The sequence below is a fragment of the Gorilla gorilla genome, chromosome 7, assembly GCF_029281585.2.
Source record: "Gorilla gorilla gorilla isolate KB3781 chromosome 7, NHGRI_mGorGor1-v2.1_pri, whole genome shotgun sequence".
Taxonomy (NCBI): domain Eukaryota; kingdom Metazoa; phylum Chordata; class Mammalia; order Primates; family Hominidae; genus Gorilla; species Gorilla gorilla.
In genome coordinates, this window is record NC_073231.2 from 146,354,110 (window position 1) to 146,367,839 (window position 13,730).

Below are 13,730 nucleotides of genomic sequence, written 5' to 3' on the forward strand. Positions count from 1 at the left end.
CAGGCTGGAGTGTAGTGGCACAATCTCAGGTCACTGCAACCTCTGTCTCCTGGGTTCAAGCAATTCTCCTGCCTCAGCCTCCTCAGTAGCTGGTATTACAGGCGCCCACTACCATGCCCGGCTAATTTTTTTATGTTTTTAGTAGAGACGGGGTTTCACCATGTTGGCCAGGCTGGTCTCGAACTCCTGACCTCAGGTGATCCACCCGCCTCGGCCTTCCAAAGTGCTGGGACTAAAGGCGTGAGCCACCGCATCCGGCCTTTTTTTTTTTTTTGAGATGGAGTCTCGCTCTGTCACCCAAGCTGGAGTGCAGTGGTGCAATCTCGGCTCACTGCCACCTAAACCTCCCGGGTTCAAGTGATTCTCCTGCCCCAGCCTCCCGAGTAGCTGGGATTACAGGCGTATGCCACCATACCTGGCTTTTTTTGTATTTTTAGTAGAGATGGGATTTCACCATCATGGCCAGTCTGCTCTCGAACTCCTGACCTCAAATTATCCACCTGCCTCGGCCTCCCAAAGTGCCGGAATTACAAGCGTGAGTCACCACGACTGGCCCTAAAGCAAAAAATTTTTTTTGAGATGGAGTATCCCTCTGTTGCCCAGGCTTGAGTGCAATAGCGTGATCCTGGCTCATCTCAACCTCTGCCTCCTGGATTCAAGGGATTCTCCTGCCTCAGCCTCCCAAATAGCTGGGATTACAGGCTTGTGCCACCACGCCCAGCTAATTTTTATATTTTTAGTAGAGACGGGGTTTCACCATATTGGCTACGCCGATCTCAAATTCCTGCTCTCGTGATCTGCCCACCTTGGCCTCCCAACGTGCTGGGATTATAGGTGTGAGCCACCCCACCCTGCCTAAAGCAAAATTTTTAAAGGAAAGACTGAGGCTACATCTCTGCTATCTGCCAACCAGATACAGGGATTATGCAAATTTCTTCAAGGAACACAAATCAAGTGGAGGGAGTGGCTAGGATTACATGTTGGCCAGGCTGGTCTCAAACTCCTGACCTCAAGTGATCCGCCTGCCTCAGACTCCCAAAGTGTTGGGATTACAGGTGTGAGCCACCGCGCATGGTCAAGAATTGTTTTCAAGGACATTGTTAGAGCTGGAGGCGCATGACTGAGAAGGAGGCACATCACTGAGAAGGGCGAGGTGCTATGGAGCAAAAGGGAGGAGATGCTACCTCGAGATCAGGAAGCTGGGACTGCCCCTGGCCCGGAGCCCAGGGGCCCACACTCGCCCCCGAAAGGACTCCAGGACTGCCACTATTGAGCAGAAACTTAGAGTGAAGCCGCTCAAAGCTCCACATGTGCAGGTGGTGATCCCTATAACCCCACTGCAGTCCTCTACCCTGCAGCCAGCAGGCAGATAAACAAAGCTTCTTCCTCCCACCCCACAGCGATCTTTCACATGGGCCTCCAATTTGCAGAACCTACCCAGAAGCCAGCTGACAGGGCATTCTGGGAAGTGCAGAAAACTGCCTTGCACCACCCTGGGATGCCCATGAGAATGGTGCAAGGTACTGTCGTGAAGACAAAGTGAGCCCCTAAAAAACAGAGCTAACGACAGGATGAGACTAACTCACTGAGCTTTTTCCAGAGCCAGGAAGTTCTTAAGGATAACAGTCTTGAATTCTGCCGTCTTAGATTTAAAGCTTCTTTTAACATTTTTTTTCTCTTTGTAGAGATGCGGGTCGTTATATTGCCCAGGCTGGTCTCAATCTCCTGGCTTCACGTATTTCTCCCGCCTCAGCCTCCAAGTGTTGGGATTACAGCTGCGAACCACGCTGGATTTTTTTTTTTTTTTTTTTTTTTTAATGGTGAGCACTTCTTTTCCAGTCTGAAGATTTCCTGCTTGGCTTCTCTCTCTACTACTCAAATGATTAATAACTGCAAACATCACATGCCAATTCTACAAGCTGAGCTTCTCATCCCTATTCTCTCTCCTTTCCCTCCCTCCCTTCCTTCCTTCCTCCCTTCCTTCTTTCCTTCCTTCCTCCCTTCCTTCTTTCCTTCCTTCCTCTTGTGTGCTCTTCCCTAATGTTAACCCATCCTGTTCTCACACATACTCAAAAGAGAAAGACAAGCCATACAAAAATAATAGCCAGCTAGGGAAACAAAACATCTAACAGCTTCAAAATATGTCATCACTATGGCTTGTTTCTTGTGTGGACCAAAGGACCCTCTTGTGTAGCTGCTCTTGTGTAGCAGTTCCCTGCCCCTCTTTTGTGAATGTCAAGGGCCTTCCCATTTACAGAGGCAAGGCCGAGAGGAAGAGGGAGTCTGCAGCTCCACCTCCAGCCTGTGCAAACCGCAAGGAGTCGGCTCTGCATAAGGCACAGTGCCATTTGGTCATCACTCAAGAACCAGTGTGTGCTTTTAAAGTGGATCTGCTCCCTTCAAAACTTTTTTTTTGAGAGTCTTGCTCTGTTGCCCAGGCTGGAGTGCAGTGGTGTGATCTGTGCTCACTGCAACCTCCACCTTCTGAGTTCAAGTGATTCTCCTGCCTCAGCCTCCCATGCAGCTGAGATTACAGGTGCTTACCACCATGCCCAGCTAATTTTTCTATTTTTAGTAGAGACGGGGTTTTGCCATGTTAGCCAGGCTGGTCTGGATTTGTTTGTTTTTGAGACGGAGTTTCTCTCTTGTTGCCCAGGCTGGAGTGCAAGCGGCGTGATCTTGGCTCACTGCAACCTCTGCCTCCCGGGTTCAAGCGATTCTCCTGCCTCAGCCTCCTAAGTAGCTGGGATTACAGGCGCGTGCCACCATGCCCGGCTAATTTTTTGTATTTTTAGTAGAGACGGGGTTTCTCCATGTTGGTCAGGCTGGTCTCGAACTCCTGACCTCAGGTGATCTCCTCCCCCTCCCCCTCGGCCTCCCAAAGTGCTGGGATTACAGGTGTGAGCCACCGTGCCCGGCCAAAAATAAAATTTTTGTAGAGATGCTGCCCTGTTATGCTGCCCGGGCTAATCTCAAACTCCTGGGCTCAAGCGATCTGCCCGCTTCAGCCTCCCAAAGTGCTGGGATTACAGGCATGCACCACCTCGAGTTCAAAATTCTTCATTATTTCCCATTACTCTTGGAATGAAAGTCAAACTTTTTACCCAGGGCCGGAGCCGGTCCCATCTACCTTGGTAACCACACCTCCCGTGCTCTCTGCCTCCCTCACTAAGCTCCAGACACACTGGCTTTTCAGTTCCTCAAACTGCCTAGGCATTTTCCTCGTCAGGTGTTCTCCCTAGAGCCTGACTTGTCCCGAAAGCTCATCTTGTCTCAGTCTTTCTGTATGAGTGGCTCCTTTTCTTTCTTCAGATCTGGGCACAAATGTCACTTCCCAGAGGGGCTGCCCTATCACTCGCACATGGTTTTGTTTCCTTCGTAGCTTTCAGCATTGGAGGTGTATTTTTTTTTTTGAGATGGAGTCTCCCTCTGTCGCCCAGGCTGCTGGAGTGCAGTGGCGCGATCCCGGATCACTGTAACCTCTGCCTCCTGGGTTCCAGCGATTCTCCTGCCTCAGCCTCCCGAGTAGCTGGCATTACAGGTGCCCACCACCACGCCCAGCTAATTTTAGTATTTTCAGTAGAGATGGGGTTTGACTATATTGGTTGGGCTGGTCTCGAACTCTTGACCTCAGGTGATCCACCCACCTCGGCCTCCCAAAGTGCTGGGATTACAGGCGTGAGCCACAGCGCCAGGCTGGAGGTATTCTTATTTATTTTTCAGTCTCCCTCAGACCTGAAGGTCAGCTCTAAGAGGGCGGGGACCATGGCAGCCCTGCTCACTGGCTGTACCCTTGTGCCTAGCAATGCCTGACATGTATTTCTGTGCTCAATTATTTGCGCCAGGACCTCAGGTCACAGTGGTGAAGAAGACACTACACTTAACACGCTCCAATTCAAACCTCTGCCAAAATGTGCTCCCTGTCTCAGTAAATGGCTCTTTACCAAGGCCTTTCTGATATCTCAGTAAGCTGTGCTGATACTCCACAGCAGCTCCCTCTTGAAATCAGACCCCAAACCCTACCACTTCCCATAATCCTGGCAGAAGTTAAGTTGGTGGCCAGGCGCGGTGGCTTACGCCTGTAATCCCAGCACTTTGGAAGGCCGAGGCGGGCGGATCACGAGGTCAGGAGATCGAGACCATCCTGGCCAACATGGTGAAAACCGGTCTCTACTAAAAATACAAAAAATTAGCTGGGTGGCGCGTGCCTGTAATCCCAGCTACTCAGGAGGCTGAGGCAGGAGAATTGCTTGAATCGGGGTGTTGGAGGTTGCAGTGAGCCGAGATCGCACTGCACTCCAGCCTGGCGACAGAGCGAGACTCTGTGTCAAAAAAAAAAAAAAAAAAGTTAAGTTGGACCCCTTACTTTTCCAAGGGCCTCCCCACTCATTCAGAGCGAATTCTCTGGTCTCCACGGCCTTCCCTGGTCTGGCCCTTGACCATCTCCTGCCTCTCTCCTCCCAGCTGCTGTCCCCTTGGTACTGCAGGCCTCCTGAGGGCCACGTTCCTGGGTTCTCGTAATCATCTTCTACCTGGTCTCTGTGATTCCGGCCTTACGCGCACCCACGCCCTTCCAGCCGGCAGCTGCAGGGATCCTTTTAAAACTGCCCGGGACTCCATTGCTCAAACCCTACCACGACTTCCCATTTTCCTTAGAAAAAAAAATCCAACAGGACCTAGCCCCGGGCTGCCTGTCAGACCTCGGCGAGCACGCCAGGCTCTGCACACCGTCTCTCGGAGCAGTCCCGAAGAGGCCGTTCCCACCAGACTCCGGGACCTCCTCAGGGCAGCTCTACGTCCTCCACCCCGCAGGAAGGCGCTTCTCCCAATCACCCCACGGCGCAGCAAGCCTGGCCCCGCCGCATCGCCCGCGCTGGACTCTGCTCTTCCACCGGTCGCCTGGCTACCGGCGCAGGACGCATCCGCTGTCCGCTTGGTCGTCCCCCCTGGACTTTGTGCTTCAGGAAAGCGTCACTTTTTGCCCACGGCGGCACGCCCGATCCTAGTACAGCGCAGGCGCTTAACACACAGCACCCAGCGACGAGGCCCGGAGTCAGAGGGCTTTGCTTGCCCATTCACAGAGCCCTCACCCGCGGATCAAAGTAGTATTCCGCGACCTCAGCCCGGAGACTCCCGGGAGCGGCGCGGTGCGCCCCGCCCCCACCAGGCTCTCGGCTCCCGGCTCCGCGCCGGGCCTCGCACTCGGGGGCGGTGTCCGAGCGCCGGCGCATGCGCAGATTGGGGGCGCGAGGCCTCACGGAGCTCGTAGTTTCCCGGACGGGCCGCTCCCGGCCTCGCGGCCGCGCCTCCCCACACTACAACTCCCACGGGGCAGCGGGCGCGGCTCCCCGCACCCACCGGCTGGCCGGGCAGGGCAGCCACTTCGCGGTCGGGCCCGCCGGCTGCGGGCACCCGCGCGAGGGGCGGGAAGATGGCGGACGTGGTCGTGGGCAAAGACAAGTGCGGGGAGCAGCGGCTCATCTCGCTGCCTCTATCCCGCATCCGGGTCATCATGAAGAGCTCCCCCGAGGTGTCCAGCATCAACCAGGAGGCGTTGGTGCTCACGGCCAAGGCCACGGTGAGCGGGCAGGGCGGGGGTGTGGGCCGCCCTTACCCGTCGCGCCCCGCCCCGCCGGGCTCTGGGCACTGCCCAGTCCCCTTAGGCCCGCGCGCCGCCGGCTGCTCTTGCCGGGCTCGCGCGCGCCCCGCTGTCCCCGTCCCACGCCGGCGCGCGCTTCGGTGCCCGCGCGCCCCCACACTTTCTCGCACGTCTTCGCCCCGCCCACCCCTCGCCGCTCCCTCATGTTCTCCAGTTTCTTCGCCCCGCCTACCGCGCGTCTCTCCCGCCCTTTGTCGCCTTCCTTCGTTCCGCCCGCCCCTTCCTTCCATGCGCACCTTCGCCCCGCCCACCCCACTGCCCTCCCGCCCTTTCTCTCGCGCTTCCCATTCGGCAAACCCATAAGCTCCCGCGTTCCTCTGCGCGCCTTTTATCCCTCCCACGTGTGCGCTCACGTCCTCCCTCGCGTGCGGCGCTCAGTTTCCGGCCCTACCCGTGGGCGTCGGCGCCTAGTGGCGCTCTTCTCATTTGGATTCTTTGGGGCCTCTTTCACCCGCGACTCCCTACTCCCGGCCTGCCTTTTTCTTGTCACTTGACTGCTTCGTGCTTTGAGGGCCCTAACTCCTCCAGTGTCCCGTGGGAGGGGCAGCCGGGCGCTTCACCCGCGACTCGAGGCTCTTTTCCCGCGGGTGCGGTGCCAGCTCCAGCGGTCCGAGGCTTTCGAGCCCTCCCGCCCGTCACACCTGGGGCCCCTCGTCTAAGAGGCAGCACATCCTCCAACCAGAATTTAAGGAACTCCGGGGAACTTAAGTTTTACGGCCTGCTTAGCATCCTCCTGGGTGCAAAACAGATAATTTTGTCTTTTTTTAAAAAAAAATTGCGTCTCGATAGTGTTAGGCCAGATGTTTTTCTGTTCTGACACTGGGCCATGTTTCAGCTACACGGTTAAATGCTTTAGCGTGTCTTGGATTCTATTTTCCAGTCCCTACTTGTAGTTAAGTATATGATGTCCCTGCAGTGTTGGACTAGAACTAAGGGAAGTGGGAAATTACAGGTTTCTTGCCCGCTTTATGTCAGAGCCATGTTTTCCTAGAGCCCAGGGAAATAATTGCATATTCAGCATTTCATCTGGGGACATTTGTATTTTCCTATACAATTTCATTCTATTGGTATTAAGGAATGAGGATTTATGCAGGCACTTCTGACCCGTTATTTTATTTTTTGAGATGGAGTTTCCCAGGCTGGAGTGCGGTGGCACTGTCTTGCTCACTGCAACCTCTGCCTCTCGGGTTCAGATGATTCTCCTGCCTCAGCCTCCTGAGTAGCTGGGATGACAGGTGCCTGCCATCACACTCGGCTAATTTTTGTATTTTTTGGTAGAGACAGGGTTTCACCATGTTGCCCAAGTTGGTCTTGAACTCCTGACCTCAGGTGATCCGTCTGCCTCAGCCTCCCAAAGTGCTGGGATTACAGGCGTGAACCATCACGCCCGTCTTTCTCATCCCTTATTGACTGAACTAGATGCATTAAAGTCAAAATCTTGAGAAAGAGGCTCAGTTCAGCCTCTGTAGAAATTAAGACTTGGCCCTGCTATAAGAACTGGGGTGCAGGAGGGAGAAGATCAGTTCCGGTTGTTTCATTAGGTCTGAGGGTTGTATGTCAGTTCCTAGAATAGAAAAGTTTTGGCAAAATGTAAGCTGTGGTCACTATAGTTGTAGGCGAACCACCTTAGAAACAGCGTATGCAAATAGAAGACTAAAAAGGTATTCCTGAGCCAAATAGAATTTTCGAATGGCTTTTTGCTACTTTCTATTTTTTTCTTTTCTTTTTTTTTTTTTTTTTTTGAGACGGAGTCTCGCTCTGTCGCCCAGGCTGCAGTGCAGTGGCGCGATCTCGGCTCACTGCAAGCTCCGCCTCCCGGGCTTACGCCATTCTCCTGCCTCAGCCTCCCGAGAAGCTGGGACTACAGCCGCCACCACGCCCGGCTAATTTTTTTTTTTTTTTTTTTTTTTTTTTTTTTAGTAGAGACGGGGTTTCACCGTGTTAGCCAGGATGGTCTCGATCTCCTGACCATCCTTGGTCCGCCGTCCTTGGCCTTCCAAAGTGCTGGGATTACAGGCCTGAGCCACAGCTCCTGGCCGCTTCTTTCTTTTACTCTAGAGGTTGGTCATTAAACAGTTACGATTCATCTTTTTCGTAAGTTAGACATCTAAAATAAGCCTCTGGAAAATGCCTGCTTCTCCACCAATTTTGATACTGGCTTTGCTTTCTTTCTGACCTCATGTTTTTCTTTTCCCCAGTGATTTCTTTTTTTTTTTTTTTTGAGACGGAGTCTTGCTTGATCACCCAGGCCAGAGTGCTGCAACCTCCAACCTCCACCTCCCAGGTTCAAGCGATTCTCCTGCCTCAGCCTCCCAGCTGGCTGGGATTACAGGCACCCGCCACCATGCCCAGCTAATTTTTGTATTTTTAATAGAGATGGGGTTTCACTATGTTGGCCAGTCTGGTCTCAAACTCCTGACCTCAAGTGAGCCGCCTGCCTCAGCCTCCCAAAGTGTTGGTATTACCAGCGTGAGCCACCACGCCTGGCCTCCCCAGTGATTTCTTGTAATTTAATTTTAGAAACCAAGAGAATCTGAAGTCTTAATATACTTTTAAGCCTAATTAAGGAATCAACAATGTAATTTTAAAAATTAAGCTCTGTGGTACATTTTCAAAGCACACCTTTCATTTGCATTTTTCATTTTGTTTTAGGAGCTCTTTGTTCAATGCCTAGCCACCTATTCCTACAGACACGGCAGTGGAAAGGAAAAGAAAGTACTGACTTACAGTGATTTAGCAAATACTGCACAGCAATCAGAAACTTTTCAGTTTCTTGCAGGTACTTAGTCTTTGAAACATTCTGGTTAACAAATGATTAGTAATCAATAGCTCTTTCCCCACCCCTTGCCTCCCTTCTGCTCTCACGGAAAATTAGACTTTTTGCTACTTTTTCCAAGCCGCAAAGTACTATGAGCTGTCACAGGAAGATACTTTTAGTCTTCTCTGTTTGAATGTGTTTGTCATGTGGTCCACCTAGAACAATAGTGAAGCCAACAACATTCACAAGATGTTGGTTGGCCGCGTATGCTGGGCAGTCCTTTACTCTCTACAGGGACCCTTCCTGCCACTGAAGGGAAAACTCAGGGTGGGTCTACATGGCCGTAGTTAGAGCTTAAGTCTACCCTGGGGCTAGCCTAGGCTATCTCAGGTAGTCGGGCAGGGTTGCTTATAAAAGCAGCTCATAGAGACACCATGGTTTGTACTCATTGGACTGGAAAGAGGCCTATAGTGTTCGTTAGGAGACAATGCTAGTTTCTTTGATATTTTACCCAGAAATGCAGCCTGAATTTCATCGTGTTTTGGAACCTCTTATAGAGGTCAAAGCAGGAACTAGTACATTTTGAAATGTGCATTGCTGTGTTCATAGTCTACCATAACCAATTGCTGATGTACGCTTTATGTTTTTAAGATATATTACCAAAGAAGATTTTAGCTAGTAAATACCTGAAAATGCTTAAAGAGGAAAAGAGGGAAGAAGATGAGGAGAATGACAATGATAATGAAAGTGACCATGATGAAGCTGACTCCTAAACCAAAAAAGTGCTTTAAAAACCAGCCTGGCGAGGACAGCCCTGGACCCACTCCACTGTCTCTAAGTAAACACAGCACTGCCCGCTTTTAGCGTCTTCACTTCTTCACAGACTTCCAGTGCGTGGTATTCTTTCGAGGTATTCTTTCCAGGCCGAGATTGAGCACCTTATGTACCTACGCCACAGCCAGCCAGAGGGAAAGCGACCCAGACAGCAGCCCCTCCTTGACAGGCCCACCCTGCAGCTCAGGCACCGAGAAAACAGCCGATACTGGCAGCCATTGCAGCTCCAAACTGCAGAGGCAAGGCCAATTTTAACTTTTCAATTTACAGTCGATTTTGAAGAGCTTCTACATATCGGTTATGTAAATTCATATGTGTATATTTTGGAATCAGTTCTTATAAACAGCTCGATTCAGTTTTAGCTAAATTTAGGTAGTATGTTACATTTGAATTTTTATCTTAAGAAAAGTTGACTGTTCAGATATTTTTCTACTGTAAAGAAATATACTTTTCTATTAAAGATCTGTACATATTTTTACAGTAAAATGCTTTATGGAACTAGTTTTAGAGCCCTCTATGGCTTTAAGGCCTTGCTTACTGCCTACAACTTTTGAGAAATTTAAAAATAAGCATTCTAACACTTTTATTCCCACAGAAAAATTCCAAGTCAAATTATCAAATCAAATACAAAAATAAGTCTTACCTCTTGTATAAGCATGTTGTACTAAAAAAAAATTTTGAAACATTTTGTATATTGAAGATCTCTCTCATCTTACTGTTCTTTGCTTTAAATTCCTGGCACTTCTTTTTACTGTCTATAAGAGAAAACCTATCATAAGCCCAATTTTTTTTTTCCACTTAGGGTAAATGTTTGGCTCCTCTCATTTCATTATCTTTTTTTTTTTTTTAAAGACAGATTCTCACTCAGTTGCCCAGGCTGGATTGCGGTGGCGCTGTCTCAGCTCACTGCAACCTCCGCCTCCCAGGTTCAAGTGATTCTCCTGCCTCATCCTCCCGAGTAGCTGGGATTACAGGCGTGTGCCACCATGCCCAACCTATTTTTGTATTTTTAGTAGAGACGGGGTTCACCATGTTGGCCAGGCTCGTCTCAAACTCCTAACCTCAAGTGATCCACCTGCCTCAGCCTCCCAAAGTGCCGGGATTACAGGCGTGAGCGACCATGCCTGGCCTTCATTATCTCTTTTTTAAAAATAAAAAAGTTTATAATTTACATTCAGTAAAATCACCCTTTTTAGTGTCTAGTCTGTGAATTTTGACAAATGCATAGTTTTGTAACCAATCGATAGGACAGTTCTGCCACCCAGGACATTCCCCTCTGTTCCCTGTACTTAGTCTCTTCTCCTGCCCCCTAGCAACCACTGGTGTTTTCTGTCCCTCTTGTTCATTAACATTTATTTTAAAATAAAATATTTTAAAATCTTTTTGGTGTACAGTTCTGAGTTTTGGCAAATGCAGTCAAGTCACTACCACCACCACAATTAACAGCTATATCACCCTCCAGTAAATTCCCTGTGGTCAGCTCCTTCCCCACCTTTTACCGTGGCAACCGTCAAGCTATTCTCTGTCCCTATAGCAGGTGTCATCAAATTTTTTTCTGGAAAGGGCCATGCAGTAAATAGTTCAAGCTTTGTGGGCTTTTATAGTCTCTGTTGCTGCTGCTGAACTCAGCTGTTGTAGCACGAAAGCAGCCAGGTAATTACTAGATGAAGGAATGCAGGTGGCTGTGTTTCAATAGAGCTTTATTTCTGCAAACTGAAACTTGAGTTTTGTGTAATTTTCATATGTCATGAAATACTGTTTTCTCCAACCATTTAATAATGTAAATACTTGTTAGCTTATGTGCCATTAAAAAATGACTTGATTTGGCTTACAGACCAGTTTGCTGGCCTGTCTTTTCCAGAATGTCATATAAATGGAATCATTCAGTATGTAGCATTTGAGTCTGCAGTTGTTCTGTTTAGCGGAATGCATTTTAGATTCATCCGTGTTGTCACAGGTATCAGCAGTCCATTCCTTTATATTGCTGAGTAGGATTCCATTGTATGGATGTATCTGTTTATCCATTTTCCAGGTATATGGATAATTACCCATTTAGATTGTTTCTAGTTTTGATGATTGTAATTTTTTTTTTTTTTTTTTTTTGACAGGGTCTCACTCTGTCACCCAGGCTGGAGTGCAGTGGCATGATCATGGCTTACTGCAACTTCCGCCTCCTGGGTGCAAGCGATTCTTGGGTCTCAGCCTCCTGAGTAGCTGGGATTACGGGCATGGCATCACCACACTTGGCTCATTTTTTTGTACTTTTAGTAGAGATGGGGTTTCACCATGTTGGCCAGGCTGGTCTCGAACTCCCGACATCAAATGATCCGCCCACGTCGGCCTCCCAGTGATGGGATTATAGGCATAAGCCATCACACCTGGCCTTGATGACTATAATTAATAAAGCCCTATAAGTATTTGTGTACAGGGTTTTGGTTGGTTTGTGTTTTTTGAGATGGAGTCTCGCAAACTCTGCTGCCCAGGGCGGTGTGCAGTGGCGCAGTCTTGGCTCACTGCAACCTCTCCTATCTAGGTTCAAGCCATCCTCCTGCCTCAGCCTCCTGAGTAGCTAGGATTACAGGCGCCCACCACCACACCTGGCAAATTTTTGTATTTTTAGTAGAGATGATGGATTTTTGCCATGTTGGCCAGGCTGGTTTCGAACTCCTGAGCTCAATCAAGTGACCCGCCCACCTCAGCCTCCCAAAGCGCTGGGATTACAGGTGTGAGCCACTGTGCATGGCCTGTGTACAGGTTTTGTGTGAACACAGGATTTCATTTTACTTGGGTATATGCTTATGAGTGGAATGCGATACAGACGTTTATAAGAAGAAACTGCCAAACTGTTTTCCAAAGTGGCTGTGCCATTTTGCAGTCCCACCAGTAGTGAGTTCCAGTGGCTCTGCAGCCCCTACAAAAATTCATGTCAGTTTTTGTTGAGTTTTGAGAGATTTATATATTCTTAATACAAGTTATTTGCCTGATAGGAGATTTGCAAACATTTTCTCCCAGTCACTTTTCTTTCTCTTAATAGCATCTTTTTTTTTTTTTTCGAGACTGAGTCTTGCTCTGTCACCCAGGCTGGACTGCAATGGCACGATCTCGGCTCACTGCAACCTCCACCTCCCAGGTTCAAGTGATTCTCCTGCCTCAGCCTCTCGAGTAGCTGGGATTACAGGTGTGTGCCACCATGCCCGGCTAATTTTTGTATTAGTAGAGATGGGGTTTTACCTTGCTGGCCAGGCTGGTCTTGAACTCCTGACCTCAAGTGATCCACCCACCTCGGCCTCTGAAAGTGCTGGGATTACAGGCATGAATCACTGTGCCCAGCCTGAAGCATTCTTAAGGCACCATAAGTGTTTGAGATCCGATCATTCAGGGAACACTCACTCACCCTTTCAGTTGCGCCTTGAACCGGGTGCCAGGTTGTTACAGTAGCTTCCTAAGTGGTTTCCTCACAGTGCCTACAGCCTTTCCTCTTTCCACCTTGCATACTGCTGTCACATTATCAAAATGATTTTATGAAGATGAATCTTTTGCTCTCGCTTGCAAGTGTTAAATCATTACTGCTTCTGGCCATTCAGTAAATGATGGTGAAATAGCGAGAATACAACAAAGGCCAATCAAGTGAGTATATTGCTGTAGATGAGTTTCTGTGTATTCTTCCGGTTTTGACTAGCATGTCCCAGGGCCAGTGGGCACAGAGGTGCTTTGTGTACTAAGAAGTAGTAAAGGGTTCTAGATACATTAAGAAAAAAGTAAATCTTGATTTTTGTTTAAAAAATAAGACTGCGGAACAAGATAGACCAGAATGTTAAGGTTAATTACCTATGTGTTGTGACTAGAGATAGCTCTTTATCTGAATTTTCACATTTTTCTGTAACATTGTTCTTAAAATTTGGAAACCTGAAATAAGGACAAAATCTTGGCCTGCCTCAGCAGTGATGTACAGCCTAGGGATTTGCTGCCATTTGGGGGCTTTCTTAAGAAAAGGAAAAGCCTGGCCGGGCACGGTGGCTCACGCCTGTCATCCCAGCACTTTGGGAGGCCGAGTGGGGGCAGATCACCTGAGGTCAGGAGTTCAAGATCAGCCTGGCCAACATGATGAAACCCTGTCTCTACTAAAATACAAAAGTTAGCCGGGCATGGTGGTGGTGCAGGCCCGTAGTCCCAGCTACTCGGGAGGCTTAGGTGGGAGAATCGCTTGAACCCAGGAGGCAGAGGTTGCAGTGAGCTGAGATTGCACCACTGTACTCCAGCCTGGGTGACAAAGTGAGACTCCATCTCAAAAAAGAAAAAAAAAAAAAGAAAAGCCCCCTTTTCCTTTCCCAGCACGTCATCTTCTCAGCATAGACAACAGAAGTCAAAAACAGCCCAGTCAGGGTGAGGCCACCAGGGATTTGAGAGCAGCGCCAATGTGCGTAAACCTAGCCAGGATAGAGTAGCAAAGTGGCTGGCCAGGCCGCGAACCAGGACGGT

The 13,730-nt window shown here is 49.3% G+C and overlaps 1 protein-coding gene across 2 annotated transcripts; it reads left to right on the top strand.

The window, feature by feature from the left end:
- The first annotated feature begins 4,857 nt into the window (after positions 1-4,857).
- Positions 4,858-10,633, top strand: CHRAC1 (chromatin accessibility complex subunit 1). 2 transcript variants are annotated; one of them, XM_031013952.3, is made up of 3 exons: positions 4,876-5,578; positions 8,312-8,438; positions 9,069-10,633. In XM_031013952.3, exons 1-3 carry the CDS (start codon positions 5,432-5,434, stop codon positions 9,188-9,190), a joined length of 396 nt encoding a protein of 131 aa, XP_030869812.1. In that variant the 5' UTR covers positions 4,876-5,431; the 3' UTR covers positions 9,191-10,633. The 2 variants fall into 2 exon arrangements, with proteins under 2 accessions (XP_055205547.1, XP_030869812.1); XM_055349572.2 differs by lacking the exon at positions 8,312-8,438 and having other exon boundaries at positions 4,858-5,578.
- Positions 10,634-13,730: the final 3,097 nt, after the last annotated feature.